At 31.8% G+C, this 18,076-nt stretch overlaps 1 protein-coding gene across 3 annotated transcripts in view; it reads right to left on the reverse strand.

Moving 5' to 3' along the window:
* Positions 1-10,559, reverse strand: part of Mapk10 (mitogen-activated protein kinase 10) — a 154,594-nt gene extending 144,035 nt beyond the window's left edge. For all 3 annotated transcript variants that reach the window (XM_076864011.1, XM_076864010.1, XM_076864009.1), the window contains exon 1: positions 10,494-10,559. In XM_076864011.1, the coding sequence (XP_076720126.1) occupies positions 10,494-10,559 (66 nt within the window). The remainder of the gene's footprint in view (positions 1-10,493) is intronic.
* Positions 10,560-18,076: the final 7,517 nt, after the last annotated feature.

Here is an 18,076-nt window from a genome sequence, read left to right on the forward strand (position 1 = left end):
ACTGTTCTATTTATCAATTGTCTGAATCTACAATTTGAACTTAACTACACATTAAACCAATTTTGGGTTGAAGTACACAATCTTGAGTTGGTGACAGAAAGATGAATATTTGGAGCTCCCACAAAATATAGAGTTTGATTCCATTCATTTTTGAATATTTATTGAGCACTTGCTTGTGCTATGTAATATGGAGAGTGCTATGGGTGAAAAAAAATTGATCTCTCTCAATAAAACTTTCAAGATGAATTAGCTACAAAATGTATTTTCAGAGAATCAGCCAGTCAATCTGGATAGTCTTCTGCTGTTGCCATTTGCATACTAAAAACTTTTCTAACGAAAGTTATGGTTCTACTTTTTTTATATTTTTTTATTTATATATGACAGTGGAATGCATTACAATAAGAATGGTTTTACCTTTGACACAAATGATATTCTGCTCTATATTCTAAAAGTTATGACCATCAGGTTGAGTTGCTTCAAGATGCCACTCTATGATTGTTATATGAGTCAGCAGAAACAATGCTTGCCATTGCATTTGTTGTGGCAGAAAGACATGCCCTCAATGCACTTTAAATCTGAGTCAAATTATTTACAGATGAGTTTTAAAGGGAGCAATTTGAGATTTTATTTGGTCAAGAGTATATTTCCCCACTGTTCCTTAAAGTGTGATTCTCTAAGGAGGATTACATCCTGAAATCTATTTCACTTCCATATTCATTAGCCCAGAGATAGTTACTCTGTGGAATCAATGGCTTATAAAAAATCACCAACTAGATGCCTTTCAATACATGAATGGATAAAAAATGTGGCATATATACACAATGGAATATTACTCAGCAATAAAAGAGAATAAAATCATGGCATTGGCAGGTAAATGGATGGAGTTAGAGAAGATAATGCTAAGTAAAGTTAGCCAATCCCAAAAAACTAAATTCTGAATGCTTTCTTTGATATAAGGAGGCTGATTCATAGTGGGAAGGGAGAGGGATCATGGGAGAAATAGATGAACTCTAGATAGGGCAGAGGGGTGGGAGGGGAAAGGAGGGGGCATGGGGTAATTAATGATGGTAGAATGTGATGATCATTACTATCCAAAGTGGGTGTATAAAGAAATGAATTGGTGTGAATATACTATGCATACAACCAGAGATATGAAAAATTGTGCTTTATATGTGTAATAAGAATTGTAATGCATTCTGCTATCATATATAAATAAAAAATCTACATAAAAATAAATAAAATAAAAAATCAATCATACAATAAAAACTTTAAGACTCATTTTAGATTTAATCATTATTTTAACTATGTGAAGAAGCATTTAATAGTAACCAATAGCTGAGCAAGCATGGCTTCTGCCTGCATATTCTTCATGTGTGAAAGGAAGAAAACTAGTACTTCTTGAATCCTCCCAGGCACCAAACTAGAATTAACATTAGGCACTGTACTGGCTGTCGAATACATCATTTCATGTAAGAATGAGCATTCTTATTTTACAAGTGAGAAATTCTAGATGGAGAATTTCAGCAATTGATAAAACTTCAGCTTTTCATCTATCTGCATCTTGAAGAATCTTGACTGTGAGGCTTTGGGAAAGTTCTATTTTATAAACTCTACATAAAGTTCTCTTGGTACAGGTTATAGGAGATGCTCAAAGATTATTGTTACTCTAGATTTATAACTATTATTGAGAAGTGATACATCATTTAACTAATTAGCAGTTTCAGAATTTTTTTTATAAAAGTTGGCTAAACTCTTAAGCCATTGTGCCAATCTAACACACTGTGCTACTGCTATAAAATCTACATATTATTAACAAAGTGGAGAACGATCCAGTAAGAAATTTTTTTTTTTCTGTTTCAATTTGTGATACAGACAGTGTTCTATGAATATTTATGTGCTCTGCTGCATTTCCCAGCCTCCCTTGCAGGGATGTTGAGGCCACATGTTTGATACTGGCCCATGAACTACATGCAGAGACACCAGAAGTCAGCTAACTGCAGAGGCAGTTTAAAAGTGATGCACCCCCACAGCTCATTCATTCCCATATCTGATGTCTCAACCAGCACATCACCAGAGTGCAGGAGCTTAAATTCCTGATTCACAGAAAGGCAGAAACAAAAGTTCTTTGAGTCATCAGACAGATGAAGGTCCTTTCTAATGTGAACTTGATTTTTATGACAGGAAATAAACTTTTGTTTTAAAAAGACATTGAGATTTGGATTCTATCCAATATTACTACAGTGTGCTTTATTCAACAAATATTTACTTTGGTCCTGTACTAAGCATTGTTCTAGGCACTAAGAGTACAAAAGCTTAATATTAAAAGTCCTTTAGAAAAATCAAACATGGAATGTTGGCTTCAATATCACAATTATCTAGCCTACAAATTAATCACATGAATTCTATACCTTTTGGTCCACACATTCCCAACCTATCCATAATAAAAATAAAGGCAATGCAAAATAGGCAATAAAACCTGATGTTATGTAATAAAGACAGAAAAAAATGACCAAGCTAATAAATAGTCATTAATTTTTAAAAATTTTCAAAGATAGAAAAAAATGTCCTATAGCACTTTGACCTTTCTTGGAATGTGTTAGAGATATATAACCAAATAAACATTCAGTTTTAGAAAAGATGAACAAAAGAAGAGTTGAATGACACCTTTCAGATTGGAATGGTTTTAAGACTCAAAACCAAAGTGGGCCTTCTTAACCTGTTTGAAAACATGCAGACTCTGCTCATGATGTCCCCCAGCCTCAGGCAATCCTTGTACAGAAAAGCAGAAATTATCACTTAATATTTTCAAAGCATTCTATCAGAAGGATAATAGAATTAAAACAGTGTATTAAAAAATTAATTGATTGCTTAAGAACATAATGTAGACTAAAGTGGAACCCATAAATTAGTGCTTCTCTTATAGAGCATGGTTGTAGATTAACCATGGACTAAAACCCACAGATAATTCTAGGATACAGTACAATACAACCATTTAGAAAATTAAACCAATATCTTCAGTTAATCTGATTCATGCCTCAACCATAGCAACTTATAACATCAAACTACATTTATATTCAGGTGAAGTCCATTCAATGAGAAGTAAAATTCTGACCATTTTGTGTTTTAGGAAAAACCTAGCACATACAATGAACCAATAAAGAAAACCTCATCATTACATAAGTGAACATTTAAGAACTTCAGATTTTCTTAGATAATTATGAGCCACATAACTAAATCTATTCATTAACCAAAATAGCTATTTAATGAGTCTTTTAAAAAATCTTCCCAGAGTATAAAACAGAAACGTAGCACTAAATTTACTCTTAAAATTTTGTTACAGCCATTTTTACATGTGGCACAAAGAAAAAAATTTCAAGCAACACAAAATATTCATCCTTGAAAACAGGTGGATAGTTACCATGATAGTATAGAAATCTCAGTGATTTTTTTTCATTATAAAGATGTGCCATGCTTTTATAATAATGTCTATCCTGTCTTTGTTTAATAAGTTATTCCTGGTCATGCAAAACATAGCATAAATATTAGTTTTAAAAAATTAATACAAAATTAAATACTGTGTATCAAAGCAAGTATAGAAGTGAGTCAGAGTCATTTCTTTCAATAATGCTCAGGAGAAGAAAACCATTAAAATGAAAAAGTTAAAATTAAAAATGTGCCTTTCCACATTATATAAAATACTAAAATGGAAGGCATTTTAGATTTATAACTCAAAATTATAGCCATTTATTTGTAAAAACACCATTGAGTTTAAATATATCCACTGCCAACCTAGTGCTAACCTTAAACTGTATTTATATCAAGTGAAGAGTCTATGTGCGATTTTGGAGAATGGCAGACAATGTGTCCAAAAATCTAAACTGTACAAACCATGTCATTTATTTCACAGATCATCCATCAGATCATTCAGGTTTTTTCCTTTGCCTTGTTCTGCCCAAACACCTTTTCCTTTGATGTTGTATTCCCCATGTTGGTATAAAAGTCTTTATTCCACCTTCGGTGGCCATCCAATGAAGCGTAAAAATTTTAATTGGATATTTTCAAAGCATTTGAGCTAGAGACATCACACACTCATCAAATAAAATAAGTTGAGAAAATCAAGTTACTTTAAATTCAAAATGCCTGTACAGCAAAAGAATTGCTTTTTAAAACCCATATAATTCAGGAGTCAGGTTTAGAGGTATTTCAAAATTGCCCTAGATGCTAATAATCAGAACACATCCTTTAAAATGAAACTATTTCATGGACATTCCAGACATCTCCCCTTTTTATGAATTCCCTGGTTTACTAGTTTCCAGCTTTATAAAAGGCTCTTAAAAGCTAATGCAGCTTATAAACATTTGCAAATTATTTTTGAAATTTCTAAAGACTGAAAGAAGAAAATACTACCAAAAAAACAGCAATGAATCAAAAGTGATCAGTAGTTTTTCTCAAAAGTAAGTTTGCATTTATTTAGAAAATCTACCATTTGCAGCCAAGAAAATTAATATGTATGCACACACAGTGTTTTTATTATCCAGACATTAAAGTAATAAAATAAAATGTAATTAACTAGTCAAGTCATTTAGTAATATTTTATATTTATTATGAAATATATTGTTTTCAGTAGAAAATTTCAATATGCTTAATCTTGACTATCGTATCTTGTAAGGTATTATGCCAAAAACTAGGTAAATTTTTTTTAAAAAATGAAGAACAATGTCGACTATAAAAACTCCCCAATGAAGACTATTGTTGGTTTATATTTTTGCCATATCCCAGCAATATTCTGAACCTTAATTGTCAGAGACACTTTTAGCATTAATGTAAAAGTGTTTCTTTGCCCGTCCTGGCAAATCTCCAGTACCACAAAAAGAAGAAAGATAGAAAAAAATGTCCTATGGCACTCTGACCTTTCTTGGAATGTGTTAGAGATGTATAACCATGTATAACCTTAGACTTATTTCTATTTAAATCATAATTTTTGATTCTGAGTTAAATTAAGTTCTTACTTCAGTCAAAACACCATGCACTAACAGAAGATAATAAAAAAGATCATAAAGGATGTTTCACCATAAAAAAAGATAAATGTTCGAGGTGAGGGATATGCTAATTATTGCCATATAATATAATTATCATCACATAATGTATACATGTATCAAAACATCACACTATATCACATAAATTTGTAAAACTATTGTATTGATAAAAATTTTTGAATATATAATTAGTATAATGGGCTTAGTATAATGGTTAAAGACCTTTAGCTCCAGAATAAAACATAATAGGATTCTCCCTTCTGATAATAAATTGTTATAAAGAGTTAATGAAATAAAACCATAATGCTTTTTTTTATTTTGTATAGTCATTGACATATTTTAATTTTGTGTATTTATGGGGTTCAAAATGATGTTACGTGTATACAATGTAGAATGATTTAATCAAGCTAATTAACATATCCATAACACACAAGATATGGTTGAATTCATGAATGGTGAAGTCAATAATCAATCAGCCAATGCTTAGACATCTCCTGACATTCAAGATATAAGGACCCATAAGAAGTTTCCGTGTCATAATCAAAAGGAAGGCCAGTCTTAGCTCAGTCCCTTTTATTTCTAGTGCTACTTAAACATGTGAGTTGTTGATTTATTAATTTGAACCTTCTGTGTCTCAGGCTTTCTCTTTTTTTAACTTATTCATAAGTAATTCAAGCATCAGTAAACATTGAGACAATAACTGTTAGATAAATATTAGGTTAATAGTGATTTATGCTTAGCACAATAACCAGTACATAATTAAATCTATGAAAATATACTTGTAAGATTCGAGGATGTTGAGAAATTGATTTGATTTTGAAAGGCAAGCAAACATGCTAGTTGGGAAGTGATGTGTTTTTTTTTACTGTTTCATTTCTACTCTTTCATTCAAAAATTATTTATTGAATATTTATTGGATCAAAGTGAAAGATGAGCATGCCCTAGTCCTACCAGAAGGAGAGTAGCATTAAGGGGACAAACACAAAACTAATTCTAACAGACACAGGATGTAATAAATGCTGCAGACACCAGTGGGTGTGTATAGAGTCTCCAACACACATTATCTTTCTGTAAATGTATTCTCTGATTAAAACCCTGACTCATCTGTTCATTACAGCAGAGTTTCCAGAAATAACACTGTTCACAGATTTTCTTTTAAATTCAGAGTGAAATGTGTATCTCTATTTCTGTTCAATGGAGAAAAGAAGGCTAAGGCAGCTTACCTATTTCTCAAGAAGATCAAAAAATTTTGCACTTGAAATTAGGTTATCTTTTGGAAAAGGATTCATACATTTTCCAGAGATTATTCTTTTTTTGTCTAACAGTACAAAGAAAAATTTTCTTCCTTCATTATAATGAGAAATCATATTCTTCAAAACCTACTTGGTTGGGTTTTTTAAATAATAAAAACAATGAAATTAATAAAAAGTAACTAAAATGTTGATAAATCCCATGTACTTCAAATAATTCAATTAAAAATTAAAATTAAAGCTAAAGAGAAAAAAACAATAAAACAAGGGGATCTAATGACAATTGAAGGGAGATCAGTAGAGTGGAGGTAGGGGATCAAGGGGGAGGGAGAGGGGAAGAACTGGGGAATGAAGTTAACCAAATTATGCTATGTGCTCATATAAATATATCACAACACATTCAATTTTATTTAAGACCAATAGAGTAGAGGAAAGGGATGACCGGGAGGGAAGAACGGAGAGGAAACTGGAAAATACTGGGATTGAAATGGATCAGACTATGTTCTATGCATTTATGAATATGTCAAAATGAAGCCCAATGTTACGTATAAGCATAATGCACTAATAAAAACGTTTTTCAAAGAAGGTTAAAAAATAATTCAGCTGAAAGCAATCATAGATACTGTATATACTTTCTGTTAATTTATACTTTACAGTAATTTTTATTTTCTATCTTTCTTATTATCACGGTTAATATGGTGTTCCCCCAAAGCTCACCTTAGACAATACTAGAAGGTTTGGAGGAGAAATGATTGGAGTACAGTATTAACCTAATAAATGAATTAATCCCTGATGGAATTAACTGAGTGGTAATTGGAGGCAGGTGGGGTGCAGCTGGAGGAAGTGGTCACTGGAGGTATGGATATGGAGTATATATTTTGTATTTCGAGAGTGTAGTCTGTTTTCTGATCATCATGTGAGTTGGTTCCCTCTGCCACACTTTTCCACCATGATGTCCTGCCTGATGTCGAGGGATTAAGAACTCTGTAATCTTGAGCCCCTCAGTAAGCTTTTTCTCTTCTAAAATTATTATTGTCAGGTCCTTTAATGTCGGCAATGAAAAATCTAATTAAAACCCTTATGGATTCCTAGGGATAACAGTGAAAAAAGTGGAAATAAAACATAATGAAAAAAGCCCCAGACTAAGAATCAAGAGACCTTGATTCTGGACACATTTGATTACCAATTTTTAACAAGTTACTGAAGGTCTTTGAATACTGTCTGTGGAGCAAAAGTTAAGGAGCAGCCTAGCCTGACTGGTGGTCAACTTAAACACCATAGCATATAAAGTACCTGTGGAATGCCCTGTGAAATAAGTTTCAAAAAAAAAAAAACTTTGAAAGGGCACCCCCCCCAACAGTAATTCTGCCTTTGAAATTAAATACACTATTTTTCTTTATATTACTAAAGCAGTAAATGAGGCATTGAGCTACAGGAAAAACTACTATCAAAATAAAAATTCTTCAAGGAAAGAAAATAAGATGCTATGGAGTCACAACTGAAAGCATCCGCTTGCTATCATATTTCCAGTTTTTTAAATGTTATATAATCTGAATGTATTCAAAAAATTCCAAAGGCAATAAAAAAGTTCATGCTTCACCTTTCTTTTTTCCTTTTCTTTAAAAGGACTCATACTTGAAATATACATTCTGCATCGGTACTCAAATGCTAGGAGTTGATTTGAAAAATAACTTCCACCCACACAAAGCCATTTTAGATTTTTTTTAGTGGCTGAAATTTTAAAATATTTTAACTTATAATTTTGAGGTTTAAAATATGTAAAAAATTAATTTAAATTAATTTAGTTTTGGTTGGTTGTTTTATTATTGTTGTTTTATTTTGTTTTGTTTTGTTTAAGTATTAATGTCCATAGTAAATGGTGAGGATCATAAAGGTTAAGGAAATAGCTCATAGTCATATAACTTGCAAGTGGTAAGGCCAAAACATGCAACCCAGAAATTCAGAGTTGATTATTTTCCATTACAGCAGATCATAGTTGTAGCTATTGACATAAAGAAAACATGTATTCTTTCATTAAGCATATAATTAGTTAGAGCCTAGCCTATTAGTGCTGTAGTCCAGCAGTAAACAAGAAACAAAATTCTGATGATGTCCAAAATTCTGGTAAATGTTGACAACTGGCTGGGGAGAGGAAAGGGTAGGAAGGAGAGTTATATTTGCTCCTTCCTGAAATGTAAAAACTCCTGTTATGACAGCTTTTGAGCTACCATACCAACTCTGAGTTGGGAGCAGATATGCACAGTCATTTCTTTTGAGCCTGTTGGCTGAAGCAAACCACTGAAGAAAACTTCCTTTCAAGTGCAAGATGCTTTCTGGCAGATAAACAGAAGCAACACTTCACACCAGCAACAAGTATGTCAGATGCTGATAGGTGTTATGGAGGGGAAAAAAGAAAGGCAGGAAAGTTGCATAAGCAGTGTGGGGTAGGAAGGGACAATTTTAAATAGGATAGTCAAAAAATACTCCTTGAAAAAATGGAGTTAGCATTTGCTGAATGGGAGAAGACACTGAAGAGAGCAATTTTGGAAGAAATATCAGAGGTTCATTTGAAATATAGATAGTTTGATATGCCTATTTGACATCTATTTGGAAACTCAGAACCAGGTTTATGAATCTGGTTTCAGAGAGAAGTTTGGTTTGGAGATAAAATTGTTCGAGTATTCAAATACCGATAATATTTAAAGCACTGGGACTCAGTGGGAGCACCAGGAGAGTAAATGAAATTTCATTTAAAATTTAATTATCTATTTAACAAACACATGTACCAGCACTGTTATCAGTGCTTTGCTGGTATAAACTCACTGAAACTATTGTAACAACCCTGGGATCGGGATCATGTTATTTTTCCCTTATTCTAACTACAGATAAGAATTATGCATCTGAAAACAAAATAAGCACTACCTTACTATAGGTGGGTGTTGGATATAACTTCATTTGGGACTCATCAGCCCTTAAAATGAGGAGTAATGTGAGCTTCAGCTATTTACCATTAAAGCACAGAGAGGTTAAGTAATTCATCCACATTCACAAATAAATTGCTACTAACTAGTAGATCTAAAATTTCTAACTAAAGCTCTCTGGATCCAGAGTTCTGTTTTGACAAGAGAAGTTGTGTAAAGGCCCGAGACTTCAGGCACTGTAACATTTAGAGATGGAGGAATGAGGGAGATCATTAAGTCTGATTTATAGCAAGTATCACATTTTACTTTCCCCTCAAATTCTGACTATACTCAGGTAGAGTATAAAAAAAAAAAAAACAGAAAAGCAATGATTTGTTTGTCTTTATACTTTTTCATACTATACTTTGTATAATAAGCCTAGAATGATTCTACAATCAGGAAAGGTAAAATAGTAGAAACAACATGTCATTCTCTGTTTACAATGCAGCTCAATGAGAAGGAACAATGATAATGATCACAGAGAGACTGAAGTAAAGTCTCTGCTTACAATGTGAAGGGGGTTAACATGTGATTTGTTGTCTGAACTAGAATAATTGAGAGTAAAAGGAAGCACTATCAATTATACCATGATAGCAGCTTTAAGTTAGGATTACTTAAACACACCTACTACAAACATACCTGCACACTGGGTATGCTCTTAAGAACTAAGTTTGTATGAGTAGGAGAGTACAGATTTATTTGGTCCATGCAAATTAACAACCACTGTTGCTGCTGCCTTGCTGTTCCTTGTTGGTCAAAAACACCTTTATTGATCATTGTCATTTAGGTTACCCCCCCCCAACTATTCATTAGAGCTAGTCATAAGAAAACAAACTGAGCACAATCTTACTCTTGGTGGGTATTGAAGATACTGCATTTGGGATGCATCAGTACTTAGAATGAGGAAGAATAATATGAGCTTCAGCTATTTTAATTATTAAAGTCTTATTTCAAGGATTTGGAAAGAAATACTAAATATTTTAAAGTTTTAAAGAAATCAAATAAAAAATCACTTTACACAGTGCTTAAATATATTTTTTAATTACTCAGAAAGAATTCTCTTAATTCCTATTCTAACTTAAATGAACTAGAAAGAGATAAACTTCAAAGTATCCACTTGTACTTCCTAAGCTACTTTTAGTATTATATAAGCATAACTTTGATGTGGAACTTATATAAAACAGAATGGCAAAATGGAAATACAAGGGAATATACTGTACCTTGTTCTACCTGTAAGGAACACACACCTGACAAAAGGCAATTTTCACATCCAAGGTTGGTTCACTGCAGTAGTATAAGAAATGAAGGCTCATAAATACCTGCAGTTAAAAAAGAAAAAGCCATGAATTTTCTAAATCAATGATTTTTTTAAACAAATTTAAAGTATAGATTAATATGATCTAGATTATACACAAGGTATCATGCACAACATATATTCACCCTAATCCCTATTCAAACAGTGCCTAGTACTTTTCATGAATTATAAATATTAATTAATAAAAGGTGGTTAAATATTCCATATTGTATGATGACTATTGTAATCATAAAATGCAATAAAAGAGACTGTGTATATCTGGTAAGCTAAAGCAAAGTATATCCTATTATATAGCACTTTCAATTATAGGCATCTAATTAAAAAACAACTCAAACATGCTCAAGAGAATACATATGGAAGTTTATTATAGGATAAAGGTACTAATAGTAAAAGTGAAATTTATATAGGATTCTATGACAGACTTGAGATAATTGGATTAGAACTTACAGTATAATTACAGATAAACTTTTCAAACTTGAAGTTGAGTGGGGAAAAAACAAATTTATAAAAGGCATGAAGATCACTGTATTAGTATAAACTTTAAAAGTATATAAAAATTATAATATCCATTATCTTAAGTACATAAAACCATAGAGTAAAAAAGGGGCCTAGTATATCAATATCTGTGTCCTCAAAGAATTAAGAAATAATTATATTATTTCTGTATATTTGAAATATATCACACTTTTATAAAGTTTTAAGAGTCAACTAATGAATGATGGCAATGCCAGATTAAGTACTGGGTCATTTGGCAATACTGCAGCAGCAGCAGAGAAACCCACCTGAAATTTTATTCAGTTTCATTAAACATTTATTGCAGGAAAGACACAATTTTTATGAGATTAAAGAATTTTACAACTAGTATTGAAGCAAGACTTTTGTTTCTGGCAAGATGATAGATTGGATTTGCTGAAAATCACTTACAGTGCAAAATTCCTAAAAATGTTAGGTGAATATACAAAATATTTTAAGTGCATATTTAAGCTACTAAAAGAGGCCAGAAAAGTTCTTAGAAGCTGAAAACAATGTGAAAAGATACATGCAGAGAAGTAAATGAGCTGAAGCTGCCGCACCTTCCAGGCCATCTGCTGATGTCTAATGACTGGAACTTTAATTTCTAAAGCAAAACGTGTGGAGTACAAGAAACAAAGCTTCCATGTACCTATAGTGGGAAGTTCACTTTGGAGATACTTGCATAAACCTTACTAGAGGAATTTTAAGATAATCTTTAGAAAGAAGCAAAATAGTACTTAAAGGAAGATCTGTATTGTAAGAAAAAATATTTTGCATTGGATGCTGATCTATATGTATTTTCAGTTTAAGGAACAGTGAAAGGATACAAATATATTAGACAAATATGCATGAAAAAAGAACAATGTGGAGGTTGGGGTGTGGAGGAGAGAAATGCTGTATCAGAATTCAAGATTTATTATAAAGCTATAGGAAGAATAGATATTACTACCAGCAAGTATGTGGGATTGGTACAGAGATAGAATATCAACAAATAGAATAGAGAGCCCAGAAACAGACACATACATAATGAAAACCTGGTTACGTTGAGGTCTGTATTGCAGACATCAGAGGAAACTGTATGTTAAATCATGCTAAGATAACTGATCACTCATATACAGGGGCAGCAAAGGAGGTCACTATTGGAAGACAATTCTCTAAGAGCCTCTTGCATTTCTACATGACTTACAAACAGAAGCACTGGCTGCTGTTTGTTCTACTCTCCCTTCTCAAGGATGGTTACAGAGCAGACATCCCTGGAATAAACAGATAGTATATTCCTCTGGTACAAAGCACAAGTTTGATTTTTTAAAGGAAACATGCAGAGTACAAGAAACAAAGCTTCCATGTACCTATGGTGGGAAATTCACTTTGGAGACACCTGCATAAACCTTTCTAGAGGAAGTTTTAAACAAATTTTGGAAGGAAGCACAATAATACTTAAAGGAAGATCTGAATTATAAGAAAAAATATGTTTTACATTGGATGATGATGTGTATAAAAATGTTTCCAATATAAAATAAAGATAAAATGTTTCTCTGAGGTAAAAGATAGGCACACTTACTGTCCATCATAAAAGACTTGAATTCTCTAATTGCAAGGTTCCTCTTCCATAATGCAACCATTGTGTGTGTAAGTCACCTGACCTTTCTTGCATCACCCTGTGGCTTAAGGAACTGATGTGAATGCTGACATTCTAGCTGTCACTATTGCTCTAAGTAACAAAGACCCTTGTGTCTGATCCAAGAATCTTGAGAATTCAAAAGTAGAGTGACATCTCAGATTCTTCAGTTCTTGGTAATCTCAACCTCACATTATATAGAAAAAATAATTCCAGATATATTAAAAACTTTGGGAAAGGTCAAACTTCAAGTATTATAGAAGGAATGTAAATGGATATCTGAGAAATCCATCATAAAAAGAATAAAATATGACAGACTATAAATAAAATTATTAATAAAATAAACTATAGTAAATTTAATGTTAAAAGATATAATAATGAAAGTCTAAAAAAGTGGGTCACAACTTAGAAAATACATTTGAAATACATAATCAGTGAAAAATTTATTCAGAATCTATAGTTATTTGAAAATCAAGAAAAAAATAAAAAAACCAACAGAAAGATGAGTATATATACATATATATATATATGTATATATACGTTTATTTTTAAAGGCCCATAAATATATATGTAAGTTAATATCACATTGAGGTATCATTTTATGTAAAAAAAAAAGATAAAAAACCCTGAAAAGTATGATATTATTTTCAAGTTGATTGATCAGTTGGTTGGAATATTAATACACTGCTGATATTCATAAAATTGGAACTAAATTTAGGGGGGAAATAGAGTTATTTAGTAAAGTTGCACCCAGTACATTATCCAATAATTTTGAAGATATACACATATTTCAGACAAATTCTTGATTTACTACCAGGTTACATGTGCAAGAAATTCCATTAGGACATTTCTACAATAATAATTTTTTAAAAAATGAAACAAACACTGGAAGAAAATCCAAACATTCATAGATAGAACAATTAATAAATAAATTTTGGTATATTCCCTTAGTAGAATACCATATAACAAATAAAATTGTTGACTAGAATAATACATATCAGCATGACAAAATCTCATAAACACGGTCAATGAGCAAAAATAAGTTATTATAACTTACTTATGAATGTTTAAAAATACACACAACAATATATTACTTAAGACTACTACTTTTTCATCATAAAACTACAAAGAAAATAAAGCAAAATTCAAGAGTCTGGCTAACTCTGCTTTGGAGATAAGAAATGCCCCTGGGAAGGGGTATATAGGGATTTCCAAAGGTGTTAGTTTTGTTTATAAAGCTGAGTGGATGGGGCTCTCCATGTTTGTCAAGTTACATAAACCCTACGCATATAAAATATATACTATTTGATATGGCTGAAATATTTCATATAAAAGATTTGGGGAATACTCAACGATCCTTCCAATCATCCCCTTGGCATTGTGTATACGTGGAAGCCTGGAACACTCCCAATCGCCTCTAGCAGGGGAATGCTCTTGAAGAGAAATGCTGAGGAGTGTAAGACAGGAGGAACCAGAAGCTTTATGATAACATTAGAGTACTGAACTAGCAAATTCTAGAACTTCTCTCCTTTTCAGTTGTAGGTTGGTTATATGGGAAAATAAAACATCTACAGTGGGGGAAAATAAGGACAAAATATGATCAGTAAATAAAAAAGCAAAACAACAAAAGAAGCAATTTACTCCTCAAAATTTAAACAGATTATTTTATTGCATTTATAGGAGATTTTATGTATACTTTTGCCACATATTACTTTTAACTTTTTTTTAAAAAAAAGTAAAGGGTTTTTTTTTTTTTAATTTTGTTTTTGTTTTTGTTTGGGGGGCATGGTTACTGGGGATTGAACTCAGGGGCACTTGACCACTGAGCCACATCCCCAGCCCTATTTTGTATTTTATTTAGAGACAGGGACTCACTGAGTTGCTTAGCACCTTGCTTTTGCTGAGGCTGGCTTTGAACTCTGGATCCTACTGCCTTAGCCTCCTAGGCCCCTGGGATTATAGATATGCACCACTATGCTGGGCCAAAAAAAAAAATAGTTTTGATTCCAGTATAATTTACACACAGCACAATGAATTGCAAAGGAAAAAAAATGTTCTTAATTATCAAGGTTGATGAGTTTAGAAAAATGAATCCATCTTTGTAATTCACATTCCAAAGGAGATAAAGAGCAGTCTGGAAACTTTGCATGCCCTTATCTCAACAATCCTCCCTATCCTCTAGACAAAAGTTGTTTTAACTTCTTTCCCTACAGATTTGTTCTGTCCTAAAACACAAATGACATCAAACAATATGTCCTCTTTATGATGGGTTCTTTTGCTCAACAAAATGTTTTTAGTATTCCTCCACATTGGTGTATGTATCAGTAGTTGTCCCTTTTTATCACTAAGACACACTGTTCTCCTTATATGCACTCTGATTTTAGATATTTTAGGTATTCCCACTTTTTGGATATTATTAAGAATGCCATAATTATCATTTATGTACCTGTCTTTTGAATAAATGTGTTTTCATTTCTCTTGGGAAAAATACCTAAAGAAGGAATTGATGACTCATAAGATAAGAATATGTTTAACTTATGAAAAACTGCCAGACCAATTTTCAACTACAGTATGGTTTGGGTATGGTTTGAGCTTCCTCCTCAAAGGTTCATGAGTTGAAAGACTTGTTCTACAGTGTAGCACTGTTCAGAGGTGATGGGATCTTTAAGAGGTGGAACCAATGGGAAATAATTAGGTCACCCTTGGAAAAGATTAGTCTCCTAGAACCCCAAGTTTGTTCTCATGACAGTGAATTATAAAAAGAACAGGACTAGACCTTTCCCTTGCTCTGCCTTCTCTCTAACCACATGGTCTTCCTTTCTTGCAAGTGTTCTATTGTAATGCCATCTGTTCAAGAGTTCCTCCCCAGAGTCAAACCAATACCAATGACATGTAAATGAACCTCCAGAATTATGAGCTAAATAAACCTCTTACTTTATAAAGTATTTAGCCTAAGATATATAGTAATAGAAAAGGAATACAAATGCCTGCAGCAGTGTATGAAAATTCAGATGCTTGACAATCCTGCCATAATTTGATATTTAATTTTATAACAGTTTTCTAAATTTTAATGATTCTAGTGTATGTTTATAGTATTTATTTTTAGTTTTATTTTTATTTCCCTATGACAAATGATGTTTAAAGAATATTTGCATGTGTTTATTGGCCATTTATTTATCTTCCTTGATCAAGTAGCTTTTTCCAAGTTTTCTGTTTAGTGGAAAATGGACTGTGGGTGGGGTCAGATGTTATTTATTTTTGTTATAAATGGGTTTTTTAATATATTCCAAGTAAAAATTCTCCATCAAAAATATGGATTATTAATGTTTTCCTTCAGTCTGTGGCTTTCATATTCACCTTATTAATGTTGTATTCACATGAGCAATATTTTTAAAATTTTTATGAAATTTGTTTTATCATTTGTTTTCCTTTTATGATTAGTTCTTTACTGGTTTTCTCAAGGTATCTTGGTAAATTTCTAGGTTCCTGAAGATATTTTTCCACATTTTTTGAAGAGTTACACTGTTAATTTTACTTTTAGGTTTATTATTCATCTCCAATTAATTTTAATGCATGTATAAAGTACATGTTGAAATTCTCTTATTTCCTTACAGAGAGCTGATTTGTTCAAGTACCTTGGGTGAAAAGACTTTTGTCTTTCCATTTTCAGTTGCTTTGCTGCCTTTGTCAAAAAGCCAATGAACTGTACGTGTGAATCGATCTCTGGACTCTATTCTATTGATCTGCTTTCTATTTTTTTCCATTATCATTCTGTCTTGATAACTGCAACTTTACAATAATTCTTAAAATTCAGTAAGTCTTTCAAATTTGTTCTTCTTTTTTATTTGAGGGACTATTCTGGGTCTTTGTATTTTCATAAGTTTTAAAATCAGCTTTACATTAAAAAAAGCTTCTGGAATTTTGATTGGGACTGCTTTAGAACTATAGCTCACATTTAGAAGAACAAATGTTTTAGCAGTATTTGGCAACTTTATCCATAACTTTTGTATACATTTGTATTTATTTTTGTACTATTTCATTTCTCTCAGGAAGGTTTTGTAGTTTACATCTATGGACTTTACATATTTTAATCTCAATTTATCCTTAAAGATTTATTTTTATGCCATTATAAATAGTATATTTTACATTTGCATTTACCAAATGCTTATTGCTAAAAATAAAGTGGATTCTAGGGAGAAGATACTGGTTATTGAACCTAGAGGTAACACAGTGGTATATATTTTTCTTTACCACTGGGTTACATCCATAGTCCTTTTATTTTTATTTTGAGACAGGGTCTCACTACATTGACAAGGCTGATCTAGGACTTGTAGATTGTCCTGCCTCCTAAGTTGCAAGGATTTGGGGCCATGTGTCACCATACTCAACCAAAGCTAATTTTTGTAAGTGATCTTGTAGTCCACAACATTAACTGAATTTACTTAGTGAATCTAGTAGATTTTGTGAATTTTTTAAAGGGCTCTACTTATACAGAGAAAGCTTTCTAATGAAGACAGTTCCTACTTCTCACTTTTCCATTATGTTTTTTCTTGCCTAACTGCCTTAACTAGGCTCTCAAGTACAATGGTGAATAGAAATGACAAGAAGCTCATCATCTCTGCCTTTTAGCAGATGTATTAAGTCCATTTGCTTTTAAGATAATTAAGGATATTGTTGAGTTTAAGTTTTCCATCATGCTATTTGTTTTGTATTTTTCTCATGTACTTTATATTCTATTTTTGCTCCTTCACAGATTTTTTTGGAATAACTGAATATATTTCTGGTTTCCATTTTATTTTATTTAATGACCTACCTTCTTTTTTAGTAGTCCTAGAATATAAATTTGAATATCTAATAATCTAGCTTCAAATATTGCCATTATTTTTGCTTCCAGAAGGAAATTGCATTAAAATAGACACTATTATTGCTGTATGTATATACGTGACTGTATGACCAATGTGATTCTGCAACCTGTACACTCAGAAAAATGAGAAATTATACCCCATTTGATTCAGATGTATGATATGTCATGATTATTGTATTGTCATGTGTAACTAATTAAAACAAATAAAAAATAAATTAAAAAAAGAATTACAAAGGAAAGCATTTTATATTTACTCACATATTTTATGTCTCATCTGCATATACCTTAACATTCATTCTTAAGCATTTGTCGGTTTTTATGTTATTATAAATGATGTTTTTATTCCATTTGCATTTTCAAAATGCTTTCCAGAATTGAAAATGTATTGTTTAATTGTTTGTCCATTGTATAGTAGTATGGACTAAGTGGATGTTATGGTTTAGATGTGAGGTATCCCCTCAAAAGCTCATGTGTGAGAAAATGCAAGAAAGTTTAGAGGGGAAATAATTGGATTATGAGA

The sequence above is a fragment of the Callospermophilus lateralis genome, chromosome 8 (assembly GCF_048772815.1).
Source record: "Callospermophilus lateralis isolate mCalLat2 chromosome 8, mCalLat2.hap1, whole genome shotgun sequence".
Taxonomy (NCBI): domain Eukaryota; kingdom Metazoa; phylum Chordata; class Mammalia; order Rodentia; family Sciuridae; genus Callospermophilus; species Callospermophilus lateralis.